Below are 14,712 nucleotides of genomic sequence, written 5' to 3'. Positions count from 1 at the left end.
TCTATGGCCTTGATTTCTGCTCGCCGACAGTGCCTGAAAGACTTCTGGAGTCCCACGATGCGAATTGCTTCTTTGTCTTGGAGTTCCCTGAAAAGATAAGTTGGTTAAATAAGTAGTTACATTACTACAGTTTGACAAATTTTTACTCTTTGATTTTTGGTACTTATCCTTTTATTTCGCCAAAAACTTTTTAACAAATGTTTCGTTTGGCTAAATGCATTTTATTCTAAATCTGTGAACTATTCGGGATTTATTTCAAGACCTTAATGTAGAACCCTATACGTAATATCAGGTTACTTTTGTAAAAATCCTGAAACAGTTACAGTTTCAGAAGAAAATGCTTTGGTTTACTGAAACATTTGAGAATACAAATCAATCATCATCATCATCATCATCATCATCCCAGCCTATATACGTCCCACTGCAGGGCACAGCCTCCCCTCAGAATGAGAGGGCTTGGGCAGTAGTTCCCACGCGGGCCCAGTGCGGATTGGGAACTTCACACACACCATTGAATTGCTTCGCAGGTTGTGCAGGTTTTCCTTCACCGTAAAGCTCGTGGTAAATTTCAAATATAATTCCGCCGTGAAGCCGCGGTGGCCCAGTGGTTTGACCTATGGCCTCTCAAGCAGAGGATCGTGGGTTCAAACCCCGGCTCGCACCTCTGAGTTTTTCGAAATTCATGTGCGGAGAATACAAATCATTTTGTAAAAATATTTTGATTAGATATTAGCATATATTAATTAGTAAACCGACTTTTTTGTAAAAAAAACTGAAAGAATTTTGATTTAGAGTATAATATTTGAAATGAACGTCCACATGTTGTATAGTAAAACACATCGTCTAAGAAAATCAACTCAGATAACAACCTCATTGGTAGACGGACAGGACATACATAACATAACGAATAACAGTCTTAATCACCTTGGTACAGGTTCAATATCCTTATTATGAGCTGCATCGCCATTGGAATGAAAATGCACTGCAGACACGCGCCCGCGCCGACTGCCTATCCAATAAGATGGCAGCAAACAAAACCACGGCTTTTGGTTTATACCATATTCACCTGGAAATGCAAAGCAATAATGTACACAGGGAATAATTGCCGTCCTAACATTGTGCCTTGTGGCACACTAGAATATGCTTTAGGCATGACTTTGATTAAATGCCTACCTACTCACCCAATAAAAACGCTGGAAATAGCATTCCAAGATTTGGGCTCGAACTAGGAGATTTTTAATGTAGAGAAAGAAATGCGTTCGACTAAGCATGGTGCCTTGTGGCACACCCAAAAATATAGTAAATTGTACTTATATTAAATGAAGTATTTACTCGTATATATTAATGTGACCACAAATGTTTTGGTAATTAGGCGTAAAAACGTATTTAAAACAACATACATATTTAATTGTAGACGATACGTTATACGACATAGCCATGATTGAAAATGCTTAAACTACAACCTTAACACTCACTAGGTATGACGGCATCAAGCCAATAAGCGATCAGCGCATACAGAACAGTGTCAACAGCCATCATGATGAGACTGCCGCCAAAAGGCACGCCGGGCCCGCTCCACAGGTTCTCCCACGTCACTCCTACGCCAGCCATATCCAGGACTAAAGCCTGGAAGAGGAACAGGATTTCGGTTAAAATTCACACTTTATAACAGTGGTATAATACTCAGTCTTCAACTAGCTTTATTCCGTCGAAGAATATACTAAGTTGGATAAATCTCTACTCAGTTGGAATTTCATACCATCCCTTCTAGTTACCTCTATGGTCTATAAGAAATATGTTGGCTAAATTTAAAGTCTCTAGCTCTAGTGATTTAGCCTGTGCTTGACTGTCAGTCAGTCAACCAATCACGTTACTATTCCACAGGTATATGTAGTAGATATTGAGGTATCCATCCGGTTATCAACTGTGCGTTGCTTGCAAAAAAAATTAGGTATACTGAGCGGCAAAAAAATCTGGCCCACTATTGTATGCAGTATTTATAGATAATTTAGTAAGCAGAGTGAGCCAAATTTTATGCCTGCTCAGTATTATTTCGCTCCTGTATGACAAGAACAGCAAAACTTGTTTTAAAAAAATTACCTTGTCCATGGCAAGAGCGTAGCAACTGGAGCTGATAAGGGAGACAAACCAGAAGGCGAGCGAGTCAGCGTCGGATACGAAGACTTGGATGAAGTAGAGACCACTCATGAGGTTCACAGCAAAGCTGCCTAAGATACCTGCCGTCTGAAAGAAACACAAAATGAAGTTACGAAAGTCATTGAAATAGTTTTAAACAAAATTGAAGTAATTGGAAACCTGTCTGCAATGGGGACAGATCTGGACACGCGATAGAGTTGGTCACACAGAAAACTGATCGACAGTTATAAAGTTGAAAAAAGAAGAAGAATAAATGTTCTTACCCTGGCTTTATCAAAGAACGGAGTGAGCATAAACGCGAAAGTAATAATGGTGAATCCAAAAAGCAGCATCAGCAAAAAGATAAGAATATACGATGAATGCTGGAACACCTGAAACCACATAACAATCATACATGATTATTTAGTTAATTTATTTTAATAACGCTGGTATTGGTTGTGACTTTATATTCTATTTTTAAAGAATTAAAACGATTGACTTGCCTTCAATGTGAAGAGTAGAACCGTACTGACGACTGAGAGAACGGTAACGAAGACTGCATATATCAAGAACCATGATAACCTGTAAAAATGTTAGATTAAGCTAAAGTACATTAATATGACTTAGGGCGAAGGGTGAAGCTAATACCTTTATAAACATATGGTGGTTACCACACAATTTTTCCAAGTAATTTGTCATGAAGATTAACTATTGCTCCTCAAACGACGACCTCGACCACTTTGTCAAGAGTATAGCGACTTAGAAGAAGAAGTAAAATAAAGAACTTATAAGGCTGTTGCTTTTAGCACGCAATATCCTTCTAGATTAGTTAAATTATTTATGAGGATAGTGAAAAAAATCTTCTTCGCTACTTTTATGATAGCTGTATCCTATCGCTTCGCCAAGAAGCGAGACTATTTTTGATATACGCTGATATAGGTACCTGCTATCGAACCATTCATCATCCCAGCCTATATACGTCCCACTGCAGGGCACAGGCCTCCTCTCAGAATGAGAGGGCTTGGGCCGTAGTTCCCACGCGGGCCCAGTGCGGATTGGGAACTTCACACACACCATTGAATTACTTCGCAGGTTTGTGCAGGTTTCCTCACGATGTTTTCCTTCACCGTAAAGCTCGTGGTAAATTTAAAATGTAATTCCGCACATGAATTTCGAAAAACTCAGAGGTGCGAGCTGGGGTTTGAACCCACGATAAATGGAACCATTTAACGGAAGATATATAGTGTCATGTCATCGCATTGCCCGACAAGGAAGATTATCGCCCGGCTTACTTTGAGAAAGTTCTACAAAGGGTCTAAAATCAAATTATTTAAAACTACAATAGCAAATGCTAATAAGATGAACCTTACTAACCAGTAAACTGAATCCTTTAGCCCCATGATCCTCATTCCCTCCCTGATCTTCTTCTCCTTCTCGCCGACGACGAACATCAACAAATAGGTGATGAACTGGCTAAGTGTCATCACCATGTACATAGGCATGATGACCCTGAATATGACCAGCCAGTCGCCCGTGTGTTGGCGTTTTGGGAACTGGCGGAGCTCCACACGAGGCGGGGGGAAGGCGGTGCCTGTGTCCAGCTGTAAAGGTGAAGTTATAAATGTAGTGTTAAATACTACTTGCGAAGTTGCGATGCAAGTATCTTGTTGTTGTTGTTGATGTTTTTTTCACTCTTCGCTCAAGTATCTCATCAGATGACCCGCATGTTCGTTGTCATGATAAAAAATTCAATTTAAAGTTAAATGATTTCTGATATTAGTACAGCATTCGCTTCCAATATGTTGCATTAAAACGCTTCTGGAAGTTTTATCTTCCATCACGTTCATTTATTACACCGCCTACAACCATACCATCATATCCACCCTCCAGTATTTTACTTTATTAACTCAACAAACCCTACTTGATTGATGGGCACAGGCGTCCTCTTGTGATTGTGTTGTAGTTCCCAAGTCGGCTCAGTGAGGATTTCCTTCATCGTAAAGCTCATGGTAAATTTTCAAATTTTATTCGCTCATAAATTCCGACAAACCCAGAGAAGCGAAACAAATGAAAAATGAAAATGAAAATGTCAGTCGAAGGCACAGTTCTCAAGAGACAAACGACAAAGATTTCGCGCTGAATGACCGGGCTCAAATGTTGGCGGAAAAAGCCTATCTTCTGGACCCCAGTAATTTGTACCAGGCGCAAAGAAATCTCTTTTACGAGCTCCTTTACGCCTGGACCCTATAGGCCTAGAATTGCCACCCTAAATGGTGCAAATATTCTCACCTTAATCTTCGTGAAATCAATCAAAGTCTGCATCGCTAGGAATCCGGAGTAGTAATACTGCAGCACCGGGCACGTGTCCTCGCGGTGCATCTCCGACAGTGGGATCAGCTGACCGCCCCGTGACCAATCTCCCTTGGAGGCAGTCCGCTCACGGCACTTGGCTGGGGAAGTGTAGAGAGTCCGGGTGGAGGGTGTGGCTGAGCTTGATGGGTTGGTGCGGATTGTGTATCTGAAAATAAAGTAAAAAATTTGAAAACATGGATTATTTTTCCTACGGTGTTCACACTGAACAGCGCTCCAAAATTCAAATTGTCAATGTAGGCACGAAGACCACTTATGAGTGGTCTCAAGGACATGTTTTCCAGGTGCATCCGGATCGCTGGCCCAAAATCACCACTGATTGGGTTCCATGCGATGGGCACCGGAGCAGAGATAGGTCTAAAAGTAAGTGGCGGGACGATTGGAAATTGATTTCTTTGAAAAAAATTTTTTTTTTTCATATCAACTTAATTTACTGAACCTTAAAGCTGATAGAATGAAGCTTCCTTAATAAGCTAATTGATTCTGAGATACGAGCTTTTTCAAAAGTAGTGTCGCAATCGACCAAATATGTACGAATTTAAATCAAAATGTCATAGTTTGTTTTGTAAAAAAAGTGATCGAAACTATAGTAAGTGACAGAAATGGCGCGTGGGGCGTGCCATGGGTTAAGTGTTTAAGAAATTACCAATTTAGGGAGGTTTAAAGCCTTTATTTAACTTTTATCTTAAGCATCTAATCCACTTGTACCTGAGCGGTTCCCCGAAGGCGGCAGGGTCCGAGTGGAAGATGACGGCGATAGGAAAGTTGGGCGCGTCGCGGTGGTAGGCGTCGTTGAGGTCCGTGGTGTCGTTGTAGCGGACCCAGCGGATGGTCTGCTGGTTGGACTCTAGCAGGATCTCGTTGATCTCTTCGAGGAAGGCCTGGAGGGTCGTAGAAGAACTGGTTATATAGGTGTGGCTTCTTTAAAGCTACAGTTAATGGAACTCTTTATTTGATACTTAAGTAGGTAAGCCACATAACATTAGACATGCGATTTGTGAACGATTTGTGATTATAATAATATTATAAAATATGTAATATTTATAGAGAACAAAGATCCTATAAAGGTTCTTTAGGTGACCCATTTGGAATGAAGAACAGCATTTGCTTCAAACTAATTTCAAAAAATGCTGATCATCCTACTCCTATATTATAAATGTGAAAGTCTGTGAGTGCATGTGTGTGTGTCTGTTTTTTTTATTCCGATATTCACGACACGGGATCGTAATAAAATTATAAAACTTTAACCGCTGTCATTTTTAGGAATTCACATGGTAATTTAGTACAAGTACAATCCTGGAATTTCAATTCAACTGCTGAATTTAATGATTTACGCGTGTGAAGCTCCGGCTAAAAACTGTAGTTATTAAAAAAGCACTTGCGTCAATACCGACCACAGTTCCATTGTCATTCAGCCAATCAGCGACGACAGCGACGGAGTGGTTTTCCGGAAAAGCGTCATAGTGCAGCTGCAGCATACGGCCTGGCTTCGTGACCTCCGGGAAGTTTGGGTTGGGGACGAGCATCTTCAAGAATATTAGGACGCCCAGCGAGTAGAGCGGTACTAGCACCTCCTGGAACATGAATGTGAGAGATTACGGATGGAGAAGCGACAGCCAATACCTTTAGCAAGAACTTTTTTATAGTGTTTGTAAAACGTGTCGTAATAAATAAATACTGAATACTGAAACGAGCTGGCGTCATATCTAAGGCGACCCACAGCTGCGGCCAGAAGCGGCAGGCTTGTGACATTGGTCCTTGGCTCACATCTATGGCCAAGTGGAACAAAGTCAAAGGCACCATAACTTACAGCCAAGGTCTTTCTCGTGTCCCGCTTCTTCAGCAGCAGGTTTCTCACGATGGTAGCCCACAACTTTGGCAAGAATCAGGGTTAAAGGCACCAGTACTTACAGGAACGGTCTTCTGTGTGTCTTTCTTTTACAGCAGCAGCCTTGTGAGTTGGCTACTAGCTTACAGCAAGTAGAACAAAATTGATGGTTCTAGAACTTACAGCCAAGGTCTTTCGTGTATCCCGCTTCTTCAGCAGCAGGTTTCTCACGGTGGTAGCCCACAACTTTGGCAAGAATCAGGGTTAAAGGCACAAGTACTTACAGGAACGGTCTCTGTGTGTCTTTCTTTTACAGCAGCAGCCTTGTGAGTTAGCTACTAGCTTACAGCAAGTAGAACAAAATTGATGGTTCTAGAACTTACAGCCAAGGTCTTTCTCGTGTCCCGCTTCTTCAGCAGCAGGTTTCTCACGATGGTAGCCCACAACTTTGGCAAGAATCAGGGTTAAAGGCACAAGTACTTACAGGAACGGTCTCTGTGTGTCTTTCTTTTACAGCAGCAGCCTTGTGAGTTGGCTACTAGCTTACAGCAAGTAGAACAAAATTGATGGTTCTAGAACTTACAGCCAAGGTCTTTCTCGTGTCCCGCTTCTTCAGTAGCAGGTTTCTCACGGTGGTAGCCCACAACTTTGGCAAGAATCAGGGTTAAAGGCACAAGTACTTACAGGAACGGTCTTCTGTGTGTCTTTCTTTTACAGCAGCAGCCTTGTGAGTTAGCTACTAGCTTAGGTACAGCAAGTAGAACAAAATTGATGGTTCTAGAACTTACAGCCAAGGTCTTTCGTGTATCCCGCTTCTTCAGCAGCAGGTTTCTCACGATGGTAGCCCACAACTTTGGCAAGAATCAGGGTTAAAGGCACCAGTACTTACAGGAACGGTCTTCTGCGTGTCTTTCTTTTACAGCAGCAGCCTTGTGAGTTAGCTACTAGCTTACAGCAAGTAGAACAAAATTGATGGTTCTAGAACTTACAGCCAAGGTCTTTCGTGTATCCCGCTTCTTCAGCAGCAGGTTTCTCACGGTGGTGGCCCAGAGCTGCGGCCAGAAGCGCGCCGGCGGCCGCGTGCCCGCCGGCCCGCGTAGCCGGCTACCCATCGCCACGCAGTCCGGCGTGCCGGGGCCTTTTTCGCATTTTCTGTTGACAAATACGACGATTTATTATAGCTCTAAGAAATTAAGTAAGATACAGTTGTAGTGAAATCCGTTGCCATCGTGAAAATTCGGAACAAACGATTTATTTCGAAAGCTGCCGATGTGTCTTTGAATTATTGTATTAATAAGCGACATGTTTGTATTAGGAGTAAATCGTAAATGAATAGGGTGCTTCGATAGTTATTATAATATTAGGGGAACTATATTTTCTGTCATCTAACTTTATGTGTCACTAATCGACAATAGGTACCCTAATTATAATATCTGTCCCTAAGAAATATATTAGTCAAAACGTTGATTAATTAATCAAAACTGTCTCTAAGTAATGAATGATGACTCACATCAGAATAATGTAAACCTGTATCTTAAATTATAGTTTGATCATCAAAATTCAATCACCAAAATCATAGATCTGTTCCTTAATTAAATGGTTCTACCTATTCTACTACAGGTATGGTTAGGTACGCCGACGAGCGAAGCGAGGCGAGCGAGGGCTTTTGCTTATACTTACGGCATGAAACTTCGTTATTTTAAATTTATTCAAATTACGATCCATCATCATCAGCATCGTGATCATCATCATCATCATTATACTCATCATCATCACCATTAATCACCATCACCATCATCGTCATCACCATCTATGAACATCATCAATCATCATCATCACCATCATACTAATATGAAACGAAGGCCAGAGAAAGGGACAACCGCGCATGACTGCCACGTAATTTGATAATTAATATTATGTATGTATGTAAACTCTTTATTGTACAAAATAAGTAAACAAACTCAATTGGCAAACAATGAGATATTATTTTTCAGTGATTAAAAATTTATTTTTAGGTACCTAAACATTTTTATATTGTTTGGTGATTTCGTTTTAATGACACTTATTATTTTGAAACCCAATATAATTATTTGATGACCGATATTATTTCTAAGTAATTTTTAATTAATATTTAGGTAATCGTTTTAATATTATTTGGTGATTCAATTTAGGCGACAGATCTATTATTTTAGAAACATTTTTTTTGTATTCGATTGGATGGCAAACGAGCAAGTGGGTATTATTTATTAATTACTTAGATGAAGTATTAAAAGCTTACCTTAAAAAAAGTAAAAAATAACTTTACCTATTGTTCTTTTTTCTAAACATCTATTTTGAAATAAATTTATATTAGGTTGTAGAATGTTATACAATCGTTATCAAGCGAAATTACCGAATCAGTTACGAACTAAAATTAAGCAATCCGTATCAAAAATCGAAAAAGAAAATTTTATTTATAGCGCTCCCTTTAACACTACCCTAATGCCAACTTGCCAAGCCATTGTTAGAGTTCCCATAATTACGAAGCCCCTCTAGCCCCCCTGGCGCCAGTCATGCAATATGCAGGTAGCGCCCTTCTGCAGTTCTTCCGGTTAGGGTGCCAGTCGATTTACCTGTCCTCTACCAGCTGACGGAGAGTTGTAATTTTTATATTATACGACCGATTTGATAAGTGAATTATAACTTTGTTTTTCATACCTTCTTCCAGGCTAAAGTAAATAGGCTGTCACTTTGGCCTTATCTCTATTTTTCATGAGGTCAGACACGGGTCAGTTTTATGTTAAGGTAACGGCGCCTATTACCGTGGTACTTAAGGAAGTTTTCAAATGAGTCCCAAAAATTAAGGGTATCAAAGCCCCTTAACAAACGAGAATATTTTTTTTATTTAAGAGCGTTTATTGAACTTTCAGTGTCTTAACTTTTTGGGCTCGTTTTAGTTATTAGTATTTGATAAAATAATTATTGAAATCAAAATACCCAAATCTTCTATTACCGTGGTAATGGACAGGCTGTGATTCCATTACCGCGAATTGAGCTTCTATTACCGAGGGTATAAAAAAACGGCAATTTTCTACCATCGGTAAAGGAACCCGACACATGTTTTGGAACTTAATACCGAGGGATTAAAAAAGGGTAATGGCTTTGGTTCTGTAGAATATATTGTACATCAAATATTTTGAGAAAAATTTAAATAAAAAACTAAACTATGATTCGAATAGTGTATCCAGCCCATTGTATTTTATTATGCTCATGCCACCAGTTATAGTTTGATGTATGCATGCTGAGTAAAAGTCACAACTTTATCAAAAAAATCTGCACTTACGGTACCCTAAATGTGAATTATTTTAACAGAAAAATAAAATGTCACTCGGTAATAGGGACTTCTTTAAGAACCTATTACCGACCCAAAGACAATTGAATGGGTCGGTAATAGATTCCCAAACATTCTATTACCGAGGGTTATGCGATCATACCATCGTTAATTGGCTTAATTTGGAGTATTGCAAAATCTAATTCCGACCTATAAAAACTATAGGATAGAGTTTTGTTTGAATTACAAATCAAATATACTTATTACATCCTTGGCATATAACCAAAATTACATAACTGGTAAGTAAATATAAAATTTCATCGCAATATTTAAACAACTTGGCAAAATAACGGTTTCTATAGAAACTACAAATTCAGTATTGAAGTTTTTGCTAAAAATTAAGAGTTTGTTAATACTTTTCATACCACGGAAATAGTTTTTAAAAAGCGTGAATAGATCAAGATTGGAATAACTGTAACAAATTATATAAACGATAATTTATACCAAAAATAAAGCTTGAAGAACCAAAACTACCACTTTAACTATTACCGTGATATACCACGGTATTACAATCAACAGTTAAAAATGGCGCCTATCGCCGCTGTATTTTATTTTCCATTTTAATCGTATTTCCGGGCCCAAAAATGTACAAAAGGTATTCAGAACTTGTACAAAAAACTATAAAAAGCCATTTAAAAACCATAACATTAGTTCAATTGCCATAAATATTTTGTAAAACACTAAATAAGATTCGAGTCTGCTTGTATGTGGTGTCACGCGTTAGTATGGCAAATCCTCTTCCGTCAGTGCCATTTCGGAAAATCACGAATTGCGAGATGTTTGATTCATTCACATACACTAGCGCTAATAGATACGTGAGTCGACTAAATAAGCTTTTATCTTGTAAAATATATTTTTTTAAGAAATCTATCGGTTTGGTTATAAAATGCGTATTTTAAATTGCCGCGGTGATGGCCGTCGATTTCGATACCCCCGGTAATAGGCGCCGTTACCTTAAAAAAACATAAGTAACTCTATAACCTTTTATTGCTCATTTTGCTCGAACAAGCCAACGAGCCTGGAATTTATATTGTAATCCCGGGATTATGTAAAATACCCTCGGAAATTCCCAAAAGATACAAAGCTAACTTTATTAACGTTCACATGTCTAAGCTTAAAGGTTGAGATGTCGAGATTTTATCCCGCTCCAGTGGGAATAACGGGATAAAAAGAAGCCTATATGATATTCTCAAGAACCAACCCACAAACTAGCGGCGTGGCGTCGAAGCAACTCGATTCCCACAGGTTACCTACATTTTTAAACATTTAAACTGGGCACAGCAAAACAGGACTTTAGTGTAAGTAATCAATCCTCCTCTCATTATAAACAAAATACTATTAGGTTTTCAATTATTTAATTAACACCTTGTTTAATAAAAAGCACTTCACATTTTTCACCTTCCTTTCCCCAAAATTACACCCGTGCGAATCCGGTTAGCGTACTTACATGCAGACAAACGGCGGGAAGATAGTTTACTTACTATGTAAAGATAATACAAGCAGGATTTTCACCTCTTACGGATGATGTTCATTTCTCAGTGTCGTGTAAACGACTCAGACTCATCATTTACCATAACACGGAAACTAATCCTTTAACACAAATATTATAATTACGAAGGTACTTATGCCCGTCTGTCTAGTTATTCTTCGAGCTTAAACCGATACAACTAAATTAAATTTGATATGACAATAGTATGAGATCCCGGGAAGGACATAGAATAGTTTTTATCCCGGAAACTCGCAAAGTTCCCGCGGAATAAGCAAATTTTTCGCAGACGGAGTCGCGGGCAAAAGCTAGTATATTTAAAGGTTAGCATCATAAAATATGTTAATAGAATCACGTTGTGATTTAATTGTTATATGATTAATATGAATGACAGCGTAATGAGTTGCCCATAACTAACAACGCAATGGCAATCCATAATAATTACTAGTTAGGTATTTCAAAACAACGTACCTATTATGAAATACATTTAATTTTAATGATGGTGATTGTTATACCTAAAAACTTAAGGTAATTGAAAAGCGTGCCAGTCGGACTAGTGGACCGAGGGTTCCGTATAAATTTGTAGGGATCTCAAAGTACATAGAATAGGAGTAGAATAGAGTAGAAAAAAGTTACATCTTAAATGTACATCTGGTAGTATGGTGAACGGTTGTGTTTCTCATAAGGTCGCGGATACTCGTAAGCCAAATAACGGTGAAGACCAAAAAGTAGCACACCTTAACGCAGGTAGTTAGAATGACTATATTTTTTTCCTCAAAGTAAGGCCTGATTTAATAAATTATTCATATTTATTAATTAATAACTGTAGAATTAAGACAATTTGGCTTCACCGCACTAAAACCAACGTCTGGTTTTCGTGTTTGTATAAAAAATGCGCTCTATTTAAGTGGGAGGACTCCGCGCGTTGTACTATAGTTTCCCAGTGTCTTCCGTCTATTGGCGCCCAATAAGGGGCCAGAGATAACTTAATCTAAAACCGTTACCGGAGACGCCGTAAAACCAATACCGGTTTCATTATCAGATTAAGTATCAGTTCTCGAGGGCACTCCATGGAGGCCTATCGATTCAATGACACGCACCGTTTTCTTGTTCAAAGAGGAAATTTCGCTTTTTTTTTTTAAGAAAGACAAAACGATTTTATAGTGTTCTGCAAATTCTGCGCCCAAGGGAAGCTTACCCAACTGTTTTATGTAAATGTATTATTATTGGGAAGCCGTGGTGGCCTAGTGGTTTGACCTATCGCCTCTCAAACAGAGGGTCGTGGGTTCAAACCCCGGCTCGCACCTCTGAGTTTTTCCAAATTCATGTGCGGAATTACATTTTAAATTAAACACGAGCTATGCGGTGAAGGAAAACATCGTGAGGAAACCTGCACAAACCTGCGAAGCAATTCAATGGTGCGTGCGAAGTTCCCAATCCGCACTGGGCCCGCGTGGGAACTATGGCCCAAGCCCTCTTGTTCTGAGAGGAGGCCTGTGCCCAGCAGTGGGACGTATATAGGCTGGGATGATGATTATTATTTGCTTTTTAACAATAGAAATAAGGTGACCGGTTTGTGTGAAACAATCGGTATAAATAACTGTCCCGCTAATCGTGGAGCGATGTAGTCATTTTGCGACACTGTCATTTTGGCTATGATGTTGACTACGAGTCGTTTGGTCATTTCGCGATGTAGCCACTCGACTTGTGAAGTTGTGACCGACGAGTTTAATTCCCGACATTCCATGCGCCTGACTCCTGAATCGAATACATTGCCAAACTTTTTGAAGTTATTTAGGAATCGTTGATATCTGTTGTATTACTCACTTCCTTTCGACTCAAGAATCGTGACACACTAAAATGCTTTTTCGGTGAAAGTTTACGTGTTAGTAATGAAATAAAAACTATTTTTACACAAGAAATATCCGGAATGTTAATAGGAGGTGGTTGGAATACTGTGGCTGAGGACCCTTTATGTTAAACAGATTATTATTGTTGTAATTGGATATTTCGCCTACATCGGTTGATCAAATTTAGATGGAAAACTTTTTCTCAAAAATGTTCACAAAAGTAGTCTTATTATTAGCTCTTCCGTTTAAAAAACCAATACTTAACCAACAATTCCCTACTGTACATGAAAGTACCTATTACTTATTAAATGTGTGTCTAGTACCTAAACTAACTCTACTAACCTGCTGGTATATTCCACACGAATCATAAAAATACCTCGATTGTATATTCATCGACAGTATTAAAAAGATCTCTAGACGAAAAATATTTCTCTTAAAGCCGGATCGTCACGTTATGAGCAAAATCATCCGAGTAGCTACATTTGACGGATTAAACAAAACCCGTAACGTATTGCAAGACTTGATGGCTTTTATGCAATCATGTGGAAACGATGCGCTTCAGTCCTTTTCAGACTACAAAGGAGTGAAAACAGTATCCTGAGGGTGTTCGCTGGGAGGTGGGATTCCCCCATGTTTGAGCGTTGGATGCAGCTCCACTCTAGTTGTGTAAGTTGGGTAGATTAGTCTTAGTTTTAGATAGTTGGCCATTGTTTTAATTGTTTGACATTCGGAATTTACAAATGTGAATATATTGATTAATTAATTTGACTTTGTTAGTGAATTTTATAATATTATTTAATTTTAAATTTAATTCCTGTAAATCGATTAATGATAGTCTATGTAAATACTAATTCTAGCATGTAAGTGTACTGTAATACTAACAAATTATGGGTTTTTATGCCTGAAATAAATTAATTGAATTGAATTGAATTGCTGCTAAGTGAAAACCTCGTTTAACCTAGCTTTATAATAAGCCTCCTTAAATTATTGAATTCTGCAATGCTAGCTACTTACATAAGCTGCCACGGCCAGACTCCTTGGCGTCTGGGTTGGCATATCTCCCAGATAAGCAATATAGGGATATGGGTTACTTGAACGGGGGCAGAACTAAAGCAATTTAAAACTAGCTTACTCGTAACTAAATTGAACGTCATAACTACATGGGCACACTTTACCAAGGAGTGGCGTCATGGACCCCCACAACCAAACAATGACGCGCTTCGTCTTTGTAATTTTTAGGGTTCCGTAGTCAACTAGGAACCCTTTTAGTTTCGCCATGTATGTCCGTCTGTCTGTCAGTTTGTCTGCCTGTCCGCGGCTAAGCTCAGGGACCGATAGTGCTAGAAAGCTGTAATTTGGCATGAATATACATATCAGTCACGCCGAAAAAGTGGTGAAATAAAAAAGTAAAAAAATATTTTTAGGGTACCTCTCGTAGACGTAAAGTGGGTGTGTTTTTTTTTCTCTACTAACCCTATAGTGTGGGGTATCATTAGATAGGTCTTTTAAAACCATTGACGGGTCGCCACGACGGTTTCTCGATTCAGTCTGTTTGCGAAATATTCAACTTTAAAGTGCAAATTTTCATTCAAATCTGTCTGTCTGTCACAGGGTTCTATCTCTTGAGTCGTAATAGTTAGACACTTGAAATTTTCACAGAATATGTATTTCT

At 38.9% G+C, this 14,712-nt stretch overlaps 1 protein-coding gene across 1 annotated transcript in view; it reads right to left on the bottom strand.

Moving 5' to 3' along the window:
• The window catches only part of LOC141431429 (cholesterol transporter ABCA5-like), a 58,692-nt gene that overhangs the window by 24,264 nt on the left and 19,716 nt on the right, over positions 1-14,712 (bottom strand). The window contains 11 exon segments of the mRNA XM_074092603.1: positions 9-87; positions 925-1,066; positions 1,476-1,626; positions 2,101-2,244; positions 2,421-2,528; positions 2,640-2,718; positions 3,511-3,737; positions 4,426-4,654; positions 5,215-5,387; positions 5,901-6,080; positions 7,324-7,486. Of these exon segments, the coding sequence (XP_073948704.1) occupies positions 9-87; positions 925-1,066; positions 1,476-1,626; positions 2,101-2,244; positions 2,421-2,528; positions 2,640-2,718; positions 3,511-3,737; positions 4,426-4,654; positions 5,215-5,387; positions 5,901-6,080; positions 7,324-7,486 (1,675 nt within the window).

The sequence above is a fragment of the Choristoneura fumiferana genome, chromosome 9, assembly GCF_025370935.1.
Source record: "Choristoneura fumiferana chromosome 9, NRCan_CFum_1, whole genome shotgun sequence".
NCBI lineage: Eukaryota > Metazoa > Arthropoda > Insecta > Lepidoptera > Tortricidae > Choristoneura > Choristoneura fumiferana.
Note: the sequence above shows the minus strand (reverse complement) of the source record. Positions and strands in the feature narration are given on the sequence as shown.